The sequence below is a fragment of the Sesamum indicum genome, linkage group LG13, assembly GCF_000512975.1.
Source record: "Sesamum indicum cultivar Zhongzhi No. 13 linkage group LG13, S_indicum_v1.0, whole genome shotgun sequence".
NCBI lineage: Eukaryota > Viridiplantae > Streptophyta > Magnoliopsida > Lamiales > Pedaliaceae > Sesamum > Sesamum indicum.
The window spans coordinates 2,102,332-2,127,507 of NC_026157.1; the positions used below are offsets into that span (position 1 = coordinate 2,102,332).

Here is a 25,176-nt window from a genome sequence, read left to right on the forward strand (position 1 = left end):
TAATTATATAATAAATCTAAATCCTCAACAATCATTATACTAATTATTTATAAAATATTGTTTTTTATATAACTCCAAATCAGTTTTTGCCCACGAAACTTACAAAAAGCCCAAATATCTTGTTTCAGTTCACGGGATTTGAGTGTCTTTTTTGCATCAAATATCATTAAAATTGAAAAAGTTTATTAAACTATAAAAAAAAATGTAAAGCCTTACCCATTCTAGAAAAGTTTATAAACTTTAATATTTATATTTTAATTTTATAAACATATTCTTTAAAATTTTATCAAACACTTTTTAATACTTTATAAAATATTTAAAAAAGAATTATAGATTCATCCAAACATTCTCTTTCACAGAAAATATTTACATAAATCAAATTTGATACAATCAAATCAATTACAATACATATGATATATTTTACATGTGATTGATTATTTTTTTTTAAATTATACGTTAATCACAAGACTTATCATATAAAAAAAACTTATTTTGTGATTAGTTTATTTTTATCAAAATTTATTTCGGAAGAATTTTCCATCATATAATTAGTTTAGGTATACCAATTGAATTTATTTTTGATGATATAATTGACTTAGGTATACCAATCCCAAATCAATTTAGAATTTCCTCCTCTCTACACGAAGTTTCACCTAATCCAATCATTGACCACACTCCCAACTCCAACGAACTGTCTATTAAATAAAGAACTATGACCTCGTGAAGAATCTAGGGACTAAAATACTGAAGACTGATTGCTTTATGAACTGTGTCATTAACGTGTGGGCCGAAGACATCCATGCCAAGTGCTCGAAGAGAAAAATAATAATCCCCGACTGTATAATATATTCAAGAAAAAGGCCTCACAGAATATTTCCACGCCATTTCTGGTTCGAGTTTAACTGGCTTCCACCTGTAGTCAGCGCCTTCGTCACCACCCGAGTCCGTGATTCGATTTCTCTGCGTTCTTTGTATGTTAAATGTGGAACCTGTTTGTCTATAGTTGTTCTGCTTCAGTTCAAGAAACTCTGCTGTAATTCATGTTAGTTCTTCGTTTACAGTTTTAGGCTTGCAAGACTGCTCTTTTGACGATGTTGTTGGAGCCATTTTTGTGCAGTAATTTGGATTTGTCTGTGGTTGGCTGTTGTTGTGTTCGGTCTCAGACTTGCCCTTTTTCTGCCCCTTGAGTATTATGCCTTTGCTCTTGGTGTAGACTCTCTAAAGGGTAGAAATTCAGGAAGCCCTTTCGCAGAGCTTGTAATCTTCAGTTAGTGTTTGAATTTTGATGGGATTTCAGAAGGTGGGAAGTTTTGCGTGAGGTTTTCGTGGGTGTTTTTTGCTTCAATGGAATCACTTTTAAGTTTAGGGCAAAGTAACGTGCAGTCCACAAAGCAAGATCTTGTATATTCTGTTGTTCCATTGTTGAAACTCATCTGTCTGACTGTCATTGGATTGATTCTTGGCCACCCAAAAGCTCAGTTAGTTCCAAGAGCCACTTTCAAGCTTCTTAGCAAGCTTGTGTTTGCCCTGTTCTTGCCCTGTTTGATCTTCATCCATCTTGGGGAAACTGTAACTCTCAGGAATTTTGTTCGGTGGTGGTTCGTACCTGTTAATGTGATTCTCAGTACTGTAATTGGTGCTTTATTGGGGTTGTTGGTGGCAAAAGTATGTAAGCCTCCTCCGGAATATATTAGGTTTACAGTCATGATGACTGCGTTTGGGAACACTGGCAATCTCCATCTTGCTATCATTGGGTCGGTTTGCCATGGTGCCCACAATCCATTTGGTCCAGCGTGTCAGAAAACTGGGACAGCTTATGTATCGTTTGCCCAATGGGTTGCTGTGCTCATTCTTTATACTCTTGTTTACCACCTGATGGATCCCCCGTTTGAGCGTTATGAGGTTGTTGATGATGGTATTGAAATTCAAGAATTATCCACAAATGATCTCAATCTGCCACTTCTTTTGGAAACTGAGTTGCCTGCAATGGGTAAAACTTCGTTTATTGCTAGATCAAGCCTATCACGAAATTCTGTACCAGAACCTGATATGTTGGAGGAAGGAGGTTCTGGTGCGGGTCCAGGAAGTCCAAAATCCCTTGGATGTTTGACAGAGTCTCAAATTGTCCGAAAAATAAGAATTGTAGCAGAGGAAACTCCAGTCAGCCACATTTTTCAGCCTCCAATATTTGCTACAATTTTGGCTTTCATTGTTGGTATGGTTCCTCCAATCAAATCTGTCGTCTATGGCTATGATGCGCCTCTTTCATTCATCACAGATAGTTTAGAAATTTTAGCTGGAGCAATGGTTCCTTCTGTAATGCTTATTCTTGGAGGAATGCTTGCCGAGGGGCCTAATGAATCGAGGCTTGGATTTCGAACTACAATTGGCATCATTGTAGCAAGACTTTTGATACTCCCCTTGGCTGGCTTAGGAATTGTTTCTTTAGCTGATAGACTAGAATTTCTAATAGCTGGGGACCAAATGTATCGATTTGTGCTTCTGTTGCAGTATACAACTCCAAGTGCCATCTTGTTGGGAGCAATCGCTAGCTTGAGGGGTTATGCAGCTAGTGAAGCTTCAGCACTCCTATTTTGGCAACACATCTTTGCTGTCTTCTCTCTTACAATATATGTAATAATCTACTTCAAGATGCTGCTTTCTTGTGTTTGAGGTCTGTTTCCAACTTACTCAGATTCTTCTAGGCGGATGAACCTTGTACAGTTGAAAGAACGATGATGCCATATTCTGTTAGCCAGAACAATTGATAGAAAATGCAGAGAAAATTCTTACTATTTCCTTCAGTGAATTGGTGAAGATTGTTGTCTATTTTTGGTGCTCTGAGTAGCCGACTTCAAAAACCTACGCTCCTGTATAAAAGACAACTTTTTCCTGCCATGGATTATAGAGATTCTCACCATAAAACATCCATTCTGTTGACAAATTGTTGGAGGTATCCCCACCTCCCAGTGTAGAGCTAATACTTCTTGTTTCTTCTGTTTCATTTAATATTCATGTACATTACTAATATTTTTGTAACTTAAGAAGTTGCATAATTGAATCTATTTTGGATGAATTGCGCATTTTGTACATTTCACGTTCCATGATTAGCATATTTTTCTACTAATATAGTCCACTAGACTAGGCATGCAGATTGTCACTTTCTCAAGGGAGAAGTCTAAAAGAAAACCGTGCTACGCCAGTTTAAGATGTTTCAACTTACAGTCGTTTGATGCTGACATCTCCAGCTGAATAGAATCTTATCAATACCGCTTCAGAACTTACTTTGGTATTTATTCTGACCAACTATTCCTTACCGTCATACTTGACTGTAGTTCCTCCATGACATAGAATTGTAAATGTGCTTACTTAACATGATTTGCCTCTCATAAATTTTAGTGAAATCAAAGTAGCTTTATGCCGTTCAGCTGTTGATCCCATGTTCATGCTCGATTTTGTTGTTAATCTGTATCAAATTTATCCCTCACAACAAGCAGGGCAAGATGTCATGCACTTGGCTTCTGTATCTCCCCAAGCCATTGGCAAATACACGTTTCAGCATCATGATTCCCCCCTTAGCATTCAGTTATACGGCGAGCCATCAAAGCCCTCTTAAACAATGTGATGTAAATTTCAAAAGGCACAATGTGTTCTAGTTCTGCAATATCTTCTTCTTGAGTGAGCCAGTATCTTTTTTGCAGATGTCAGAATGCTTGATGCTTGCATTATCTCTGTCTTTGATTATGTATCTCGTTTTCAGATGATAATTCAACCCATTCTAGATTACTTGTGTTCTGTCGTTCTGTCGTCCCTCCTCATGAATGAGTACTTTTTTTACAGACAGAAAATATCACCAGACATCGTTCATAAGTTGTCTGGATTTATGTTTGGATTTATGGGATCTCTGGCTGACACGCGAATCATCATTTTGTCTAAAGCTAGACATAAATATTCCAATCATGCTACTTTTTGCCTACTCCAATGGTAAAATGGAGGAAGATTACTAGCACTGCCAATTCTTCAAAGTCAAATAGCTTATAGTGGGTATTTAATTGTAACCGTTTAAATAAGTACTTATAGGCTGTTATTGTTTAAAATATGGTGGAAATAGTCTTTTTCATTTACCATTTCTATTTTTGAACTACTTATAATCAACCTGATTTAAACAATTTTCTACTAACTAAAATTGTAAGCATCAAATTATTTTTTCAAATATTCAAATTTCGTTTTATACTTTTGTTTCAAGCATCCTCAACTTTGAGTATTAATTAACTCGTAATTTTATTTACGACTTGTTCTTACCGTAAAAGTAGAAGCTATTATAATCACAAATTTTCACTTAACATTCAACCCTTGGCTTTCTTGCAAATTGTACGAGACAGACATATAGAAAAAGTAAGGGATAATTACACTTTCTTCTTTTAAGATTTTGTATAATTACACGTAAACTTTATATTGTTTGAAAAATTATATCTAGCATCCTATGAAATTTATTTTCGTCTAACAAAGAAGTCTCTGAATTAGTCAATATTCACCGAACTTGCTTATATTAACAAAAAAAAAATTATAAAAAAAAATCTATACTTATACCCTATTGATTTATTATTGATTGATTACAGGTCAAGTAAATTTTTTTATAACCAAATTACTCTCATAATTTTCACGCGTTAATGCAAGTGAGGAGGTATATTTTCAACGTTATAAGTATAATTTAGTCAGGAAAAAATTATTTGACCTGCTATAATTTAGTAACCAGTCAATCGAGTGTAAATATCAATTTTTGTTCAATTTTTTGTTAATACTAGCAAATTCAATGAATTTTGACTAATGGAGGGACTCATTTGTTAGACGGAAGCAAATCTCAGGGGTGCTAGATATAATTTTTCAAACCACAGGAGGTCTACGTATAATTATACTAAATCTCAGGAGAGGGGAGTGTAATTATCCCAAAAAGTAACTTCTATTTTTGGCAAAATTGAGGCTCAATGACTTTAAGGACCCACTAACATATAAAATGTTATTCTACTTTAATAATATGTATTGTTCTGTTATTTTAATAGTAGTTGTTGATAGATATAATTATATAATATTGAGAATTTTTATATATGATTGTTAAAGTTGTCGGTTATTATTAGATATAAATATTTGATATTGATAATTATAATCGTAGGGGTGTTTATCAAAATAGCATGACCGCCCCGACCAATCAGTCCAACTCAAACAAACCGCAATTGGCGGGTTAAGGGTGGGTTGGGTTGGTCTTGGGCTCGTAAAAAAAAGACCGTATTTTAACAATCAGATTTGGTTTTACACTTCTGTAAACCACATAGATCGGTTCGACTGCAATAAAAATAATAATAATAATAATAATAAGATCAACAACACCAACAACAATAATATACTAGAACTTTATAAAATCTTTGATAATACATAAGGTAATATTCAAGACAACAATAATTATGATATTTTTTATTGATACTGTATAAATGTGTGAATGATTTGTCATGTTTTATGTTTTTTCTTTTTTTTGTGATGTCAATATATCCTTTTATATAATAATAGAATTATAAATTTATGTGTTCAAAACTTCAAATAAATAATTTTACAATTAGTTTTTATAATATAGTTGTTAATTTATTACATAGTTTAATTCAAACAAAATTCTAACAAAATAAATAATAATAAAGAGTTTTAGTCACAACTAATAATTATTTAAATAAAAATATTTAAAATTTTTAATAGTAACCAAGAAGAATATATAGACTACATAAATAGAAGAAGATACGGTGTAGAAACTTGAAAAAGTATACTTTTTATGTATGAAAGTAATCTGTGGGACAATATCCCATTATTTACAACAAATATTTAAACTATAATTAAAAACACCAAGTCAAAATAAATTAAATAAGTATATTTATTTTATTTTAATGTATTTTTATATTGTAAAGTATATGATGCACATACTTTAAAATTTTCGTATGCATTACCTCTCCATATAAAAAAAAATCAATCATTATATATTTTTATTTATTTGTCTTAATCATTGTAGATCCTACACATACACATACATATACATGTGTGCGTCTCTTTTTGTGTGCTTGTTGTAGATGATATTATTATTTTGCTACAATCTATTTTCATAATCATCTTATTTTATTTCAAATAATATTTATTATGATCAATTTAATTTATAATTTAATTCAAAATAAGGGCTTTTTTCACAATCTTATTAAAAATAGGTAAGTTTTTTATATTTATTTTATTCTTCTATAATAAATATATAACCTTGTACATTTTACATATTGTAATTGATATATCATATTTTTATATTTTTGCTAATTATTACTACAGAAAATGCATTTATTATGATAAATAATTATACTAAAAGCATAAGTTGTCATAAAATATTAATATAATTATATAAGTGATTGACTCTATACTAAAAACCGCAAAACCCGCCCCAACCCAAATAGACAGCAAATTACGGTTTTGATTATTGTCAGATTGGACTTGGGCTAACCATTTCAAAAAGCGCAAACATTAAATTCGGTCGAAAAATGACCTAAATTGGACCGGCTAGCACCGCGTACACTCCTAGATTTTAAATAATGATTTATCACTTTCACCTCATAAAAAAACAAAAAACTTCTATTAATTAGCACTAAATGTAGAAATAAATTATTAAGTTAATAAATGGAGCTATTTTTAGTGATCTCACACCTTAATTAATTAATTAATTACATAATAATTGAAATTATATATAGTTCAAACATCAATTTCCGCTGATCTAAATTCTAACACCTAATTAATTGGATAATAATTGAGGACTAATGATGAATGTAGTTCAAACATCACATGTTGGTGTTAATTAATTTTTGCAAAATTATTTTATTTGTATTTAATTGCATGGCTTTGTGAAAGGTCGCATGGTAATATTTTAGGGTTTGATATCTCACCTTTTTGTGCTGGAAAATAGTCTAATATTCATTATATCGAATATTATTTCTCCTAAATATGTGACAAATTAATAGTGACGTTTAAACAAACTTAATAATAATAATAATAATAATAATAATAATAATAATAATAATAATGATAGTTATGGGATCTGAATATATTTATTATATAGGTAGTAAAGGATTATATAAACTTAAATCCCATCCAGAATATTATAATTACAATTTTAGCTCTTTAAACTTTGGAAACTACATCTACACCCCTTGTAAAAAAATATTATATCTACAAACTTCATCCCTACAGCTATTAGATTCTTTAACAAAAATTAATTAAAATTTTATGTAATTATCTCCACCAAAGTATAAGTTTTGTCATTGTCAATTATCATGACTAAAAATAAAAATTATAGTTGATATGTGTTAATGAGACCTAATTCAGTTGGTGAAGTTGAGATCCTATGATCTTAGAGGTCATATATTTGAATCTCGCATGTATAATGGTCTTTGTTATTCTTGTTTTCTTTTTTAATTAATTCTGTGGATTATTTTTGTGGTCGGAAATAGTGAGTCATCTGTATAGATGATAGAGGTTTAATTTTTCCAATTGCTCGAGCTCGAGTCAAAACTTTTTGCCGAGCTTGCCTTGTTTACACCCTTACTCCTAATTCTTTTCTCAACTTCCTTTAGTCGACGGAGAATACAGGGGAAAGGGATTCAAAATAAAAGTTAAGAATTTGAATTTGAGCCGGCAGCAATAGAAATTGAGGGCAAAAATTTTTATTTTGCAAAATATTTAATACAAGTAATGAATGATCGTAGAGAGAATACTGAAAATTTTATAGGTACAAAATAGGTTTTCAGATTTTTAAAGGACGGTAGTTTGAAAAAAGTCGTTTCCAAGTCGTGCATGGACATTATGGGAGGCTTTTTGAGTCGATACGAGGAAAAGATATCTGTGCAAAAGATAAATTCAAAATACATACTTACTTTTTCAGTCATTATTATATATGATTGCAACGTGAACTGTAATTATTTAAATAGTTACAAAATTTTCAGTCGAGAAATTCTGCTTTCATATCTCTCTCCCCACTTCTTGGTGTGGAGGAAGTGGAAGAAGAACACTGAAGCACCTCTGTCGCTGTGTGTGTGTGTGAGAGAGAGAGAGAGAGTATTTATATATATATATATATATATATGTATGTATGTACTCTGTGGCATGGGATCATCATGTGAAGTAGAACCCATGAATTCTTAACAATGGTGACAAGTCTCAAGTTTGAACCTCTTGAACTTCATTACTGAAAAACACACAGACACACACGGTAGTTCAAGAAAGGGATGATGAGCAAGAAGAAGAGTGATAGTGGTATAAGTTGAATAGGTAGCTTCTGCTGCAGAAATTCCCATCACATTCTTGTAAGCTTTCCGTTCTCATATTCTTGTTCCTGTTCATTCGTTGATTATACCTTAAAAGGTAGTTGCTTTGCCCATGAATTCAAAAAGGTGACTTTTCCTTTTCTGTCATTTCCCCTCATTTTTGTATATATGTCTCCAATGTCCCAAATATCTCCGACTCCCTGCTGGTTTAATCTTTCATCCGGTTCATTTTTTTATATCTGTTTTCTCAAGAATTTCCAATCTGAGTAATTCCTTATCTCGAGTTAAGTACAATTATGTTCATTTTCTTGTGAATTGCTACTGGTGATCATGGTTATTTTCAATACATTTACATCATTCATCACCATGAAGACAGTGAATGGATTCTTTTAAGTTTTGCTTATGTTCGATGAACTAAATATTTGTGTTGCAGTGTTAGATGCCTGAGATCACTGTTTAGAGCTCAAGTGAAAGACTCCATTGTACAAGAGGTTGCGCTGAGGCGTGTGCATACTCCTTTGAAAAGTTTTTGAGGTCTTATGTAGTTTCAAGGAATGGGGGATCATTTTGTACTGCTGGTAGATAAATTGCTTACTGAATCCACCCCAGAAGCTGCTATCCAGAGTAAAAATGGTTTTTCCTTCGATAGGCTGGATCTCAACTTAGGATCATCACCTGGAAAATTGGCTGAGTGTAGGATTTGCCATGATGAAGATGAAGACTCAAACATGGAGATACCCTGTTCTTGTCGTGGGAGCTTGAAGGTTAGTGGTAGATTTCAGCATCGTCTTTAGCCTTCTGCTACTGAATTTACAGAATTCTTATACTTTGATTCACTGTTTTAAGTGCCATCAGTTAACTTGAGACCCTTGCCGTGTAAGTCTAATTTTCTTCAAGAACATCTTCCCACTGGCAGATTCATTTATATTTACTGTCCTTTCAACTGCATCCTTAAAATCTATCTTTCCTGTGAGCTTTAGCTTAAAATCTTAGTATAAAGACTTCTGATAGTTAGAAGCATGATGTATCTTTTGATTAAACATACTAAATGATGCTGAGGATCTATTCCCTTCCCCAGTTGGGATCCTATACTTGAGATCGAGAAGAGATGCAAGAATTAGCTGAGACTCACTTTATATGGTCGTTATGCGAGCACAGCATCCCTTCCGAGCAGTGTAATGTGTATGAACCGAGCATACGCTAGAATCGCACTCGCATATTGCACTTCCATTAGGGCTATGTTGAATTGGCTTTTCCTTCCTTAGGGGTAGGGTGCAATGACTAGAAAATATGTTACCAAATAGAAAAAGTAGAACTTCATATGCATAGTGGAACAGAATGTTTATTTGGAACTCGTAAGTTATAGGAAAGGAAATATCCATTTAATATGGTGGTGTTATTTTTGCAGTTTGCAATCAAGGATACCGTGCCCTGATATTGATCAGTGCAGGGCAATTACCTCATTAAGATAACTTCTGGTAACTAGACAACTCCGTAGCAGCTACACTTCGCATCAAAACAAGAGCTGTGTGTAATTGGAAATGGTCATGATTATGTGTATATTCTTTCTTCTTTAGCTACATGGTAATAAGAACCTTGGGCTATTCTCATGACTTCAACGTATCTGAAATCATCACATGCTAATGTTATAGAGTCTTTTTATGGTTTTTAGTGATCTCAATGTTGACAGTTTAGTGATATGGTAGAGCGCAAATTCTTATTACTCTAGTGTCAAAATGCCTACTTGGTGTCTTCTTTGTGTTCAGTACGCTCATCACAAGTGCGTGCAAAGGTGGTGCAATGAGAAAGGTGACACTATCTGCGAGATTTGTCATCAGGTGTGCTTCTTAAGAAATGTGTCGTTGTAATTGGAACTGATATACAATTGACATAAACCACGCAAGTTAATTCCTATATATAATCCTAAGGACCAATTCTTTGTGAAGATCTATATTCATAACACAATCCGTTTACTAATATAGATTCAATCTTAATACAAGTCTACGTACTATATACCTTCTTGAAGCAATTTTGTTATATCATGTTTTTATATTCAATCTGAGGTTGCAGCAGTTCAAGCCAGGTTATACAGCACCACCTCCTTTGTTTCACTATGGTGGTGTCCCGATGAACTTCAGGTGCACTAAAAAATCTGTATCTTGATACATAGGTCCTTGCCTCATATTTTGTTTCTGTTGTTTATTGACAAGTCCCTGGTTGATGTAATATCCCAGGGGAGATTGGACAATTTCCAGAAGTGACATGCATGATTCTGAACTAGCAGAGATGGTCTCTAGAGATGAAAATTTTCTGGATCCATACTTTGATGAGTATCCAATACCCACCTCAAGAAGCCTGATATGTTGCCGTGTAGTCGCAGTGATTGTACTCGCACACACTCTCTCTCTCTCTCTCTCTCTCTCTCTCTCTCTCTCTCTCTCTGTGCGTGTGTGCGCGAGTATATGCACACATATATGCATCTTTGTGTACAAATCCGCATATTAGATCTCTCCAAATGTATATAAATTAGTAGCCTTCAGTAGCATTTCCTTTTCCTACATGATTCCTGGGACATCCATTCTGACAATATCATGAGCTTCTGTGTGGTTCCATCCATTTGTATTATCCATTCTGTTGGCCCAAGTTCATGTTACCTGCACACACCTTCTTTACGTTAATATCTCTACAGAGAGAACACTTCTTTCGTTCAATCAGTTAATGTTTTCGCTTCTCTCTTTGTAGTTAATAGTGCTTCTGGCTCTACGTCACACCCTACCATTCATCATTTATGGTGCCGGTGAATACTCTATTTCTTTGTTCACGGTAAGTCTTTCCCTTAGACTAACATATATTGAGCAAGAGCAAAGTCTCACACAACTTATTTGCTACTGCAGCTACTGATGTTGCGTATGGTCGGAATTCTTTTGCCCATTTATATCATGGTAAAGGCACTGACGGCCATACAACGTAGGCGAAACCACCAGGTAGTTAGACGTTTAAAAAGCTTTTGTAGCATGGTTAATTGTTAGGCCAGATTTCCCTTGTAAGGTAGCTGCCATAGCTTTCGCGTCTTTGAGCTCTTGCCCTCAAAATTGGTTTCTTGTGCACTTAAAACTTCTGGGAATGCAGAATTTTGTGCCTTAAAAACTGCTGGAACTCATTTTTTGCGATATTAATCTTCTTTTTCTCCTATGTTGCCAGGAGTCCCCCATTTTCCCCCTACCATCTTCTGAAAAAGAGAATGAACTAGCACAACATCAACAGCATTCACATCTCATTCACGTCCCATAATTGCTTGATCTGCTATGCTGCCAGGCTAGTATGACACGATTGACATCAGTACACAAAGAAGGTTCCATGACAGCAAGATTGGAATCGAGCATGCGATACTGCATCTGATCCATGTATGTCGCACCACCTTGCTTGGTGCAAAGGCAATGCTTTGTTCTAGGAGCCAGATCAAGGGGTATGAGACTCTTCGCCGGTCAGGAGTTGGGTCGGCTTGGGGACTTAGACGTTCAAATGTAAACATCACATCACGTACATATTATAGGAGTAGAAGGGAAATGAAGAAACAAAGAGATCCAACTCCGCAATGAAACATTAATTGGTATAGCAATGCTAAGAGTTTTAAGGAGAAATACTCCGTCAAGAAAGTGAAGTACCCTGTATTGCGTTCCTTTCCACTTATACGTGTGTTTCTAGTTGGTAATTCATGTTTGTCTATTATTTTGCTTTGTTTCAGTTGTTGGTCTTTTCATGAAGAATCTAAGCCTCATACATTAGTCATGAAAGCAGTGAACAGAACCAGCAGGACAAGAAAAACCTGGCATAATAAACTTGCATGAGATTACGAATATCATAGACACCCTAATACATCAACTTTGAGGAAGCTCAATTACAACTTCCGTCACTGTTTCACCCAATTAGGTGCATCTCGTACTCTATTCATGAATGTTTAATTGCACCACACAGCAGACAGGAGATCAAAACATGTAACCAGAGAAGAAATATTAAACCGTTGAAGTGAAGATCAACAAATAAAATGAGAAAACTGAAAACATAAGAAACATGATTATTCCCATTAAGTTTGAAACTCAACAATGGAAAGGACAAAGGCACAAAACAGAACAGTCGAACCAAAATAACAAGGCCTGAATAAAGAAGGAAAACCGAGAAAACAGACCAATCACCGCATGACCAACATAGTAAAGTAGTTTACACAGATTAGGTCATATCGGTCTGATTGTAATGCCAAGAGTCTTGGATGAATCAAAAGGCAGAATAATCCTTTCCTAGAAACAGAAGGCATGAGAAATGTCTAGCAAACCCAACAAACTTAGTCCTCCTCGCTTTCTGACTCCGCGTTTTGGAGCCAATCAACAAAGGGCTTCGCATTCTTCCAGATAGAAGAATCCTTGTTGCTTCCAGCCACTCCTTCCTCGTACCACTGCACAATGTTTTCTTCTTCCAACAAATCTGCATCATACAGAGCTTTCAAAACAAGGGCCACTTCCTTCACTGCGGTTGGGTTTGGCTTCCCACAAAATTCTTCAATAGCTCGAAGCAAAAACAACTGTGAGTCCTCACCCTGAGCAACAGCAGCAGCAAGATAGCTCTTCTTCTTGCTAATCACATTTGCAAAGCCTTTTTCAACACCATCCAGTAGTGCCTCATACAGGGCATTCATCACTTCTTGAGCAGAGCCAGGAAGTGAGCCTAAAAAGGATTGTAACTTGTTCGCACTAATACCCTTCTTAAGATTTTCTCTAACCTCCTCAACAAGTTTTTTCTGACTTGTTTTCCCATTCTCAGCCACAGAGTTCTCCACAGTGGGTGAAGCAACCTTAGAATTGTCACGTGCCTTATCAGTTGCCTTGGCCTTTTTCTCTTTCTCATCAGTAGAAAGCATAACCATGTCCGCTGTAACAGAAGTCAATTGCTCTTGAATGCGCTGGCGGGCAGCTTCCAAAGAAGTGTCAGTTTGCCACTCGATATCATCATCATCTTCATCATCCTCTATCTTTTCATCAACCAGGCCTCTAGGTGGTGATTTGCGTTCCTCGTCAGAACTGCCAGCTTTCTTTCTGGTAGAGCCAACTTTCGCTGGTCCATCCTTGGATGAACCCTTTTTCTTAGGGTCCTTCTTGAGCTTTTTAAGCTCCTCATCTGCAGCCTCACCTTCCTTGAGCCGCTCCTTCTCAGCCCTCCTCAGAGCTTTCTTGTCTTTGGACCCCTTCTTTGCTTCAGGAGGGTTCTTGACAATGAAAGTAGTAAGTTTGTCCCTCATGTCCACATCTGATACAAAACCACAAGCAGCACATTTCAGTTGTATCATCTGATTCTTCGTGATCAGAATCTCAGTTTCAGGGTTTCCACATCCATAGCACTGCACATACTTCTTAATGAAGTTCTCCAGAAGACCCGCAAGTTTGGCAGTGTCATGAGCTCCATTGACAAGGGACGTTCCAGTTTTCTCATCAAACTTAGACTGGGCTCCAAGTTCACAACCAAAATATTTTGTAGTGTAAGAAGCTGGCCTGGCCAAAGCCTTAGCAATATCAACCATGTTGACAATATTGGTTTTGATGCCATTTCCACGACCTTCTATCTTGGTAATCATCTTGGGCATTTTATACCTGTAGAAAGCATCATCACTGTTGCTGGCACCTATGTTTTGTAAAGCCATCTTTTTCTCCAGCACAAATTCTGAGAATGAAATAGTTGTATGTCACAAACAGAAACAGCTGGTTCTCAGTGAGCAGATGTTACTCGAGAATTTCTGAGAATGAAAGGATTGATCTGTTGTAACAATGAAAGGTCGCGCTATGTTGCAACCACAAAACCCTGAGTGCTCCAGAAATGACCCGAGATGCATACAGTTAATGCTATCAGGAGTATGTGGGTTCTTTTTTCTTGAAGGACAATATTCTCCAAGCAACCCAACTGATCCCAAGTAGAGAATGGCTTGTTCGGACATAAAAGTAGCTTCTGCTTCGACACACTTGAACCTGGAGATCTGCACAGAGCAGATGAACCTGAAAGCAGAGTCATAGAAAATTAGGACAAAAGCCACACAGTCACAATAAAAATGTTCTGAAGATTTCAAAATAAGAGACTGGAAAGCAGCTTGGATCATAAAAGAGCATACAAATCTAAGGATTGTCAAAGCAATCTTCTACTTTTGTTGCATGACATAGTCATTACAAGTTTTCAGTACCATTTTTAAGAATGAACAAGAGGACACACCTTTACTTCATTCCATTCATATTCTCATTTGTAAACCACACTTAATGAGGTTTAAAATCATAAATAATTATAATTCGCATTAAAGATTGGAGTGTGCATACAACTATACAAAAAGGTCAAAGAATAATTGAAAGCAAACATAAGTAGAAATAATCAGTTCATTGAATTAGTTTAAGCTTTGAAAATTCAACATGATCAACGAGTCCGTCACTAAAGTGAACATGTCAGAAAATCAACACTAATTCCTGAATCGATAGACTGGATGTAGCAAGAAGAAATGTAGTGACGAGACAGCAACAGGAGAAGAATTTTCATCAATAATGCCAAATAACACCAATTACCATGACATATTTGAACAATAATTTACCAACCCAAAACCACTCCACATCTAGCCAACTCAATATCAATAAACAATTGTGTTCAACGACACCAGCAGCAGCAGACATTAACAAAATACTTTACAAGGACATGCACATGGATAAAGCACCAAGCCAAAATATTAACATTAGGAAAAGTATCAAACTCAGATCGAATAAGAGTTGAATCAAATTCTGTTACTGAAAAAAGTAACTTAATTAAAAGAAAAGTTTAGAACACTGGGAACTGGAAAATTGAAAAACTCCTTTAATTCCCTCATATATGTACTTCCTTAGAAATCACAACTTCCTCAACCAATCAAGAATTACAGATTCGTCAAAATCATTACAACTGTTTTAAAACCCAATAAAGTCATACAGCAGACAAACCTAAAAATTTTCAAGAAGACGACTTAAATCGGCATACTCTCAAACTTCAACAACATAAAAACTAAAAGAATCATCAATCGCACCCATTCACCTAACAACCATTCCTGAAAACAGCAAATGAGACATTCTTCAATCGATGCAATTCGATTCCAAAAATTCAAACAAAAAATCTAGAATCCAGCAGCAAACAATTCATCCGCAAAGTAGAAGGAAAGATAAACCAGTTAAAGCTTACCGATCGAGCCAACCCTAGCTTCACTGGTAAAAGAAAACAAAGACACTAAACAAAGAGTTTAGGGTTAGGGTTTGGGGGTGTAAAGGGGGAAGTGGACGAGAGGCGGCCAAGCGAGCTGCTGTATTATATATAGAGATGCTTCTCTAAGTGTCACCCTCTCCCAAATTCTTGTCCCTCACAACATAATTAAAAAAAAAAAAAAAATTACATTAACCCCTTAAAATTATTTTTAATTACAAAAAATATCCTTATTCTTTATAAAATTATAAATAATCCCTTTAATATTATGATTTATATTATTAAAATATCTCTTATTTTATGGAAAATTTTACAGAATACCCCATAAGGTACGTTAGAAAATTAACACCGTGGATTATACTAACACTTTTCATAAATGTATTTATAATTGTATAGAAGGTATAGGGTATTTATGTAATTAAATATAATTTTAGGATCATTTATGTAATTTAATCCTAAAAAAATAATATGCTAATTATATACTTCTCTTGTCGATCAATTTGGGTTGTGGTCTCAACCCTGACTTGTTGATTTTGGAGAACTTGAGAAGCCCAATTTCTTGTGGTACCATTATGAAGTAAAACATTTTGAGTTATCAATTCTAAATATTTGAATTTATTTTTTAGCTATTTTTTTTAAAAAAAGGTTAAAATAGTAATTTTAGTATTTTTATTCACTACCCCACAATTCTTTATTTTTTTTTACAAACTTCTTTTATTTTATCCCCTTACACCTTTGATTATTTCTTTTCATATTCTTTATCTTGCACCATAATTTTTTTATATATGTTCGAAAAAGCCATGTACGGTGAAGTTTAGTGTAATAAAATCCGTCGATTCAAATACAAAGTCAGGGTTGTGCTGGTGATACATTTCGAGTATGACTAAGTAGTAATGCATTTATTTATTCCTAATTATTGGACAATATTGTTGAATATTGAATTGCATGTGTTACTAGCTAACGATATTGCTGTTGATTTTATTGTTATTTATCATGTAAGACAATTGTTTGTGAAAATATCACAAATCACAAAAATCGTAATTACCACCATTTTGAGATGATTATTATATGTCAAAAGTTTCAGTATGTATCGGGCTAATACACTCAATCACGGATCGTTCCAAAAATAAGATCATTGGGCTGGATTCATTAGGGGTACAATGGAATTTGGATGGCTTTGACTCTAGTCATCATCACGTGTTAGTGCATGTCTCCTCAATCATATACCGTTTATTGGGATATTTATAAATTATTCATTGATATAATATTCATATTGATATAAAAAAATTGAATTGATAATCATTTGACTGAAAGTTGTACACTCTCACCAACTGATTCGACAAGTATTTGGCTTTGAATTACTTTTACATTAAAATATTTTGAAACGTCGTTAATCTCCCACTCGTTTATGCGCAAGGCTCGAGCATATTTCTTGTGTAAATTGTTTTATCCACCCCTTGGTTAAATAATGGGTAAGTTGTATCAACAATTCCTAAGGTTTGACATAATTACAAATATTATCCTTATTAGATAAAAAATTACACTTACTCTCCTTGAGGTTTGTTGCGTTGTACATTTAACTCCACTGGTAGGGTTTCGATGAATTTATCACATATTATTTTCAATATACCCCTGATAAAAAAATTTGCTATGATTTGACCAACTTTTCAGACGAAAATGGCCTTTGGACCAAATTGTAATATTTTAAAATATTGAGGGGGTTAAATGGTATGATCTCACATATTTTGTATTTAAATGTAATAAAGTTGAGATATTTTATACATATAATATTTTACCCATACATGGCCCTTATATAACATGTACAGTGCATGCAGAAAAAGCGTTTGACAAAGTGTAAATTCATCAAGTTGAGATGGTAGTTGACAAAAAAAAATAAAAATAAATAACAAAGTGTAAAAACAAGCATAGCTCGAATAAAAAAATATATAATTTACCCTAAAACATAATTGTAATATTTTGTATTAGGTTTTGGATATTATCAATTATACAAAACATAAGAGAAGTCTTCTGCTGACATTTTGCATCTACTGTAGTAGCAAAGTAGGTTATGGATCCTACCACAAATTGACAATAGTTATTTGTAATTATAGATTATTATTAGTATCATAATTGATATGATAACTGTTATAGTTGTCGATATTGACACGGTAATTGATTGTTGATAATTGAGATGTTGAATATAGATAATTGATATATTGACTGTTTTGATTTTTAACAATAGAGATTCACGACGTAATTGTAGTTTATATTGGTAAAAATAGAGATTAGAGAAATGTTACATGCATTGTTTTTGATGGAGTTGCAGAGTCACCATACTAGTTCGATCAACAACTAGGCAGTGAAGAGCCACAATCGACCTGATGCAGGTCGCACAATTTTGGGGTTTGATCGTTGGACTTGGTACCCTGAGGCCGGGTCACTGAATCCCCTCTCGAGCTCCCTACAAGTAGATCCCGAGGACAGAACAAACGTAAGGCTTGTCGGGTAGCCCCAGCTAAGGCCCTCCGATGCTTAAGTTAGAAAAATGGGATCGAAAGCGATCAATGGTGAGTGAGATCAAGAAAACGTGATAAATGCACTTGCCAAAATTATTCATAAATGTCAGTATTTAAAGTTGTAGGGTACCGCATAGTTGGGCGCCACGTGGCATCATTTGGGCGTCCTGACGTCAGGTGATCCGACGGTGAGCAGGTCAGGCGGGTCGGGTCGTCTTCACGCGCAGATCCTACCATTAATTGTAAATTCCTTTAAAAAAATAGAGGCATTTTTATCCTTTATAAATTACCCTCGTCACATCATTAATGTGGGACGGTAGCATGCAATATGAGACGACTACTTACCTTCCTTTTGCCGAATTAAAACACACCAAAATCATCTACATTTTACATAGATTATATTAATTCCAAGTGGCTTCAACTTCACTAACTAAACCCATTTAAATTTTCAGTTAAAGTTAGATAAAACACTGACTTTCAAAGCAAATTTTTATAACAATTTATTCACTCAAAATAAGGGGAAAAAAAGAACTAAAAATGGAATCAAATATCATCATGATTTTATTCTATTTTTCCCATCTTGAGGGTGAAGGATCTTTTATCCTACACTGATATTGCATCCATATGTGTATTGTATGGATTTTCACTTTTAAATTATAATTTAATTTGATTATATTTTCTTATTTTAAAAAATACACACCAACTACATATTAATGTGATATAAAAGTGTAATAGAAGAATCACACAAAATTTTTGGAGAATTTTGCTTTATTTCTCCAATATACTGATTCTCTATTTTCATATCACGAGTTCAAATTTTTTGAACAATAATGTAAAAACTCGTCATTTTACGTGGGTGTCTTGTTAGTCGAAGGTGGTCAGAGTATAGTGTCTTGGTGGAGTTACACTGAACACACTAGAGTGACTTGGATTCTAATGTGCTGGTGGAGTTACGATGATCAAATTTAATAATTATTTAAACAGATTTTGATAGAAATATTTAGGTTGTATTTAGATTGAAAGATTTGAAAGTATAAAATCTTTTCAATTTGTTAATTTGGATCATTATATTAAAGGATTTTGAATTCTTCAATTTAAATTCTAAACCATATTTTATTAAATATTGATAAATTTTAAATTCTTTTCGAATGTAGTTATTCGAAAATCGAAATCCTTTTCCCAAATGTCTCGCGGATTTTTAAATCCATCAAGTCAAATACACTTTATAATAATCAGATTCTCTCGATGAGTTTTAATTGATATGATATTTAATTTTATTTTTTTTACCAATTTCTAATAGTTTTACCTAATTTATAGAGATTAGAAAAAAAATAAGGAAATTATGTTATGAACATTTCCCACAAGAATAGATTGTAAGTATATACAATTATTATCATTTTAAATCATAGTAAAATGAAATTCCTTATAGTACTCACATACCCTACCAAAAATAATAGGAAAAAGGGAAAAAGGAAACTCTTTGCCAAAACTTGAAAGAGTAATCTTTAAACAAGTGTGAAATCACGACCGTCATTTCCCATCACCACTCATCATCTCAAGCAGACTGGCTCCTCAACAATGGTCTCCAGCAACGGTTTCTTGGACCTGCACATAGACAATCTGTGCTTGAACTCCGGCGTCGAGAACTCCTCAATCTCATCCAAATTCAGCTTTCCCGTGGCCGCACATTTCCCACCACTCCGCACAACCTCCACATCCCCACCGCTCTCCGGCAAGACCCTCGACACCCTCCTGGCGGCGGAATTCGCCGCCATGAATAGCGCCCCCATGTCCCCCGCCGTCACAGCCGAGTTCAGCCGCTTCATCGGGAAAAACACGTAGACTCCGCCGATCTCCAGGTCTTCATCCGCAGCCAGAGCAGCAAGCCTCTTCCCGATTCGCAAACACTTGGCCTCCGAAAGGAAAAACCCGGGCACCTCCAGCATAAGCTCCGCCGCCTTGGTGGGGTGGTACATCCGGCGGACTTCACCGGAGGGAAAAATCACCTTGGTGGCCCTGATGAAACTCTTGCTCACGGGGCCGGACAGAGTGCAGGAAGCGTAATTTCCCATAGCTTGAAGGTTGAAGTGAAAGTAGGTATATCAGAGAGAAAACGGAAGTAGAAGTAGCGTCTATGTTGTTGATGAGAATGTGACAACTATATATATATACGTCGAGATGAGAGAGAAATAAGGGACTGTTTGCCAGTTGTGAAAAAGAAAATAGGGGAAGTTGGATGGAAAAAGCTGAATTCCAGTTGGTGATATATATGATTATGGATGCGCGTGGATCCCACATATCTTGCAGGTTAACAGATGGTGGTGGTGGGGAAAAACATGCTTCCTAATTTAGGATGAGGAGTTAAGACACGTTTGGTTCAATCATTTGAACTATGGTTCGGTTCCAACTTCAATGTGGAGTGTTGGGAAAGAGAAAGGGAACCTTCTTCAACTTACTTGTAATAATTTGATTTTTTGGGGGGTAAAAGCAAATTTCATTAAGTTAAAAGTTATAGTATAGCAGGTTCCACAGTGGGTATCGAACTTAAGTCCAAACGATCCATTATAGTCTATACAAAATAAAAACGATTCAAGTGTCACGTGTAAATGCTCACTCAAAATTTTATATTTAATTTAATTAAAATAAGATAAGAGTTTATTTACAGGTATTTGAACCGTTTGAAATCTATAATTATTATGACCAATCCATAAATGATATCGCAAAACATTAGATGTAATATGGATTTAATCATAGTACATAAGACTCAAATCGAATATTCCACATACGATTGTACGTACCGATTCATTTTCTTGCAATTTATATTCAAAAATAAAAAAGAAAAATACAAGAAAAACAATTTAGTTTTATTTTTGGTTTTATGTTTACTATTTTTTTTTAAAAAAAAGTCAGCAATCTTCAGGGTGGAATTTACTTTTAAATAATTTCCACATAAAAATAAAAATATGTTTGGATTGAAGTGATTGTATAGGTACAAAAATGAAAATGCATTTGATTTATATATTTTTCATATGTTAGGAAGGTACGTAGAGTGGATCCCATTAATTACTTCATATAAAATCTTTCAATTGATGTATGTATTATTATTTTTGATACGCAAGATATATAAAACATTCATGGAATTAAATGATAATAATTAATTAGTGAATATAATAATATTGTAAAGGGAAGTTTTTATAGTAGAGGTAGATATTTATATTAAAATTATAATAAAATAAATGGTAGGAAAGAATAAGGGATGTTTAATTATTTTTTTATTAATAAAAAATAAATTATATTAATATAATTTAATTAAATAGTATACTATTATTATTACGAGCCGAATTAAAAATTATTTTTTTTTATGAAAATACCCATGTCGTGGTTTGAAATAATTTATATGTTTGATAAAGTTGAGTATTTTAATATATTTTATGATATAGTTGATCGTCTCGATGGTATTTTTATCCCATATTAGAGATGAAACTAATTTATTTGGGACGGGAGTGAAAGAATTAAATCCTTTCTAAAAATTTGCGGCTCTACGGTTTCAAATTATACTAATTAATCGGCAAGGATCCATCTTAAATATTGGCTCGCCTATCACCTGACACTACAAGAAATGTAATATTTTATCATGGCAATAAATAACCGTAGCAAATAGTTATTGATCATTATTACACAACTTTTGTTTATTAGCTTTGGTTCTTGTGAGGGTGGTAAAACATTTGACATGGCTCTTAACCGTGGCAAATAATCTTTTCTCGATGGGAAAACTAGTTTTTTACATCGAGCGTGCTTAATAATAATTATTTACCATGATTTTTTGTCTTAATCGTTAATATTGCAGCCAATAGTAACATACAACCCAATTAATTTTTATGAATTTGGACCTGTTCCATTAGAATTTAATTAAATACAAGAACTCCCCTAATTTTATCAAAATCTTTGACTTACTAATTATTTGTTAATTCAAGTCTAATGGAAGAAGAGTGGCTGCTAATTAGGGTTTAATCAACTCGTGAGTAGTTGAATTGCACCACAATATTTACAAAATAATAATAATATTTGTGTTGCTATATATATATTATTAATTTATTGCAAACCTCACAACTTCAATAAATTTATTCAGCTTCAGAAATTCAACGTATTATTTTAAAATTATTTATGGATTAAATAATTCAATTTTAAATAGCTTTGTCAAATAGTATTTGCCAATACTTTGGTATATGATTTTTAAAACCCCATTCTAATAACAAATTATGTGACATTTTTAACAATAATTATTTTTTTTCATAAAAGAAAATATATGTTACCATTGACTTCATAAATTGCTATTTATTTATTTTTTCAACGACTTTTGGAGATCTTTAGAGTTGCTCCAGTACAATGACGTTTTATAAATTATTGTGTAAATTTCTTTAGTCTTGCAACATATATATGTTTGAAATTCCTTTTTACATATGCATTGGTCGGAAATCACTCTGGTCCGATATATTTTCAATCTCGTTATTTAAGAAATTATGAAAAATAATTTTATATATAACTTGCAAAGTCATACTTTCAGTTCTACTGACTTTTGTTAAGAAATTGAAAGAAAAAACCACGTGCAAGTCATACGACCGTTATCTTTTCAGAATTGAATGAATTGGCCTTACATGCGTTTTTTCGGTCAGTTTTCTAACAAGAGTTAGTCGATACAATTTCTCCTTCAAATTTAAATATCTATCGATAATTCTTTATTTTATACATGTTTAAGATTAATTCATTTAATAGTTTTGATCAAATCATTTATCTTCGACTTGAATAAATAAAAGATTTGAATTACAGTTTTTTCTTCGACTTCGATCACAAGTTTATATACGAAATTTAAATTCCCATAAGTTGTTTTACTTCAACAAGTAATTGTATAAAAATAAAAGCAAGTTACAATGGACTCTCCTAATATTTACTATCATTATAAATATTTCTTTATTATATGAGAAATTAGAAATAACTCCTACAATAGACTATCACGAGAGGTTATTTGTTAATCATTAATTTTAGGGGTACTTGTAATTAATTATGGCAAATCTTATGAGAGTATGTTGTAATTTACCCTAAAAATAAAAATTTTCATAAAAGCCATATTATTTCTCAAGAAATTTCATATATATAGTTGAATAGGACTAAGGGAAATAATTTCGATAAGTTAGGCCCACTTCACTTTTTGATTCGATTTGTTACCGAATTAGTACTTTCAGTCCTGTAACTTGCAAAAATTAGCACTTTTGGTCTTTATCTGCTTTTTCGCCTATAATTTAACAGCATAGGCCACGTGCCCAGCACATTGTCGTTAAGTATTTTTGCTAGGGGAAAAATTGGTGCATTTTCCGGCTTGCGACCACTTTGAGGGAAAATATATCTAAATTGAGGAGAAAAAAGTAAATTTTAAAGAAAATTAGGGCAAAAAAGTTGAAATCAAGTAGAAGCAATATAAATAATCATGTATTTCTATAAGTGAATCAAGTAAGTCAAAATAGAGTATTCACATGTTACTGTTGGAAGAAGGACCGATTTTTCCTCTAACCAATAATATTTAATGACCACGTGCTAGGCACGTGACTATACCGTTAAATTATAAAGAAAAAAATGGATGAGGACAAAAGATATTAATTTTTGTAAGTATTCTAAACATACTAATTTCGTAACGAATGAGACTCAAAAAGTACATGAAAAATGCTATTTCCCCAATCAGATTATACATATTTTAATCAAACTCCAACAAACAGGAAAGAGACAAGAAAACAGTGAGATGGGAGTGAAGCTTTTTGACCTGTGATGCAACATCGACAGCTTTGCTTTGGTTTTACACTTACAGTTTGGTCTGATCTGTTGCAACATATGATTGCCGGATATGCAAACTCACCTCCCAACTTTCCCTCACTCGTTTCTGCTTAAATAAATAAATGTATCATGAAGATGGGATCTCTACCCGAACCTATTATTCTTCTTTATTTTACTACCAATAATGTTTAAGAATATTTGATTCTGGTCGAGGTTGCTGGTGATACTGAAATTTCAGACATAAAATATAGTAAAATTAAGAGTAAATATTCTCTTGAGATTTTGTATAATTATGAATATTTTTTCTTTTCTGAAAAACTATCAATACCCCTTGATATTTGATAAAATTATATAATCCTTGAATGGAGATCTGAATTGTTAACTTTGCCCTTATTGTATTTTTGTCTATTTTTTTTAAAACAAAAATTGTAAAAAAAATAAATAAAAAATTATAATTCATAGTTTGCAAAAACATGTTGGTTGGTTCGCCACAAAAAGATGGATAGAATCTAATGAAAACTAATGGATTCAGTTAGTTATTGGACGCTGTTGACATTAGGAGGGTGTTGATAATTTATCAAATAATATGAATGAATTTGTATATATACCTAACCTCGGAGAAGCTCGTTGTAGTTTTACCTAAAATTGAATACTTTGAATTCGTTGGGACAAATTTCAATTGAAATCTTTCGATATTAAAGTCTGTTTGAGAACATATTTTGAAGGAGTGAACGGAGAAAGTACATATTTATAGTTGAGTCTTATGTATCAAGAAATGTAGGGGTGCTGTAAGAACTTGAATCCACAGCCAATCTGTTCGGTCGTTGATTCAGATTATGGATTTAATTGACCCCCACCGATAATGCACTACTTAGCATATATCGAACACTCTATACGTGTGCATATTTTTTAATACACAAAATTAAAAGAAAGATATTCCTATTTTATGAGTGTTTGATTCATAAGTAAAGTTTGAATAATAACAAAAAAAGGAAAAAACTACAAAGTCACTCTTATTATTTGAAATATTATACAAACAACTTCTGTCAATGATATTCTCATCACAATGACACATTCAAAGTGTAATGGGAGAATAAAAAAGAAGGACATAAGGGTAAGTGTTCAAATGTTAGTGCCTATTGATGGAATGTTATTGTAGATAAATCTGTCCATGCTCATAAAAGTAAGCATTTTAATTGAACCTTTCCACCAATTGATTTATGAACTAAACAGGTCCACAGTCAGATATATAGGGG

At 33.5% G+C, this 25,176-nt stretch overlaps 4 protein-coding genes across 8 annotated transcripts; 2 read left to right on the forward strand and 2 right to left on the reverse strand.

The window, feature by feature from the left end:
• LOC105176134 (protein PIN-LIKES 2-like) lies at nucleotides 751–3,799 on the forward strand. Of its 3 annotated transcripts, none has more exons than XM_011098843.2 (3): nucleotides 751–2,953; nucleotides 3,146–3,289; nucleotides 3,400–3,799. In XM_011098843.2, exon 1 carries the CDS (start codon nucleotides 1,345–1,347, stop codon nucleotides 2,671–2,673), a length of 1,329 nt encoding a protein of 442 aa, XP_011097145.1. In that variant the 5' UTR covers nucleotides 751–1,344; the 3' UTR covers nucleotides 2,674–2,953; nucleotides 3,146–3,289; nucleotides 3,400–3,799. The 3 variants fall into 3 exon arrangements, with proteins under 3 accessions (XP_011097145.1, XP_020554343.1, XP_020554342.1); XM_020698684.1 differs by having other exon boundaries at nucleotides 3,498–3,799; XM_020698683.1 differs by having other exon boundaries at nucleotides 3,146–3,799.
• Nucleotides 8,276–12,032, forward strand: LOC105176135. 2 transcript variants are annotated; one of them, XM_011098847.2, is made up of 8 exons: nucleotides 8,276–8,372; nucleotides 8,767–9,097; nucleotides 10,100–10,171; nucleotides 10,404–10,471; nucleotides 10,568–10,718; nucleotides 11,076–11,156; nucleotides 11,228–11,317; nucleotides 11,535–12,032. In XM_011098847.2, exons 2-8 carry the CDS (start codon nucleotides 8,888–8,890, stop codon nucleotides 11,622–11,624), a joined length of 762 nt encoding a protein of 253 aa, XP_011097149.1. In that variant the 5' UTR covers nucleotides 8,276–8,372; nucleotides 8,767–8,887; the 3' UTR covers nucleotides 11,625–12,032. The 2 variants fall into 2 exon arrangements, with proteins under 2 accessions (XP_011097149.1, XP_011097148.1); XM_011098846.2 differs by lacking the exon at nucleotides 8,276–8,372 and adding an exon at nucleotides 8,541–8,616.
• Nucleotides 12,373–15,709, reverse strand: LOC105176136 (eukaryotic translation initiation factor 5-like). Of its 2 annotated transcripts, none has more exons than XM_011098849.2 (2): nucleotides 15,564–15,709; nucleotides 12,373–14,371 (listed from the first exon to the last, which is right to left on the reverse strand). In XM_011098849.2, the coding sequence occupies exon 2, from the start codon at nucleotides 14,020–14,022 to the stop codon at nucleotides 12,673–12,675; it is 1,350 nt and encodes a 449-aa protein (XP_011097151.1). In that variant the 5' UTR covers nucleotides 14,023–14,371; nucleotides 15,564–15,709; the 3' UTR covers nucleotides 12,373–12,672. The 2 variants fall into 2 exon arrangements, with proteins under 2 accessions (XP_011097151.1, XP_020554270.1); XM_020698611.1 differs by lacking the exon at nucleotides 15,564–15,709 and adding an exon at nucleotides 15,329–15,350.
• Nucleotides 19,465–20,296, reverse strand: LOC105176137. Its single transcript, XM_011098850.2, has one exon. It carries the CDS (start codon nucleotides 20,167–20,169, stop codon nucleotides 19,648–19,650), a length of 522 nt encoding a protein of 173 aa, XP_011097152.1. The 5' UTR covers nucleotides 20,170–20,296; the 3' UTR covers nucleotides 19,465–19,647.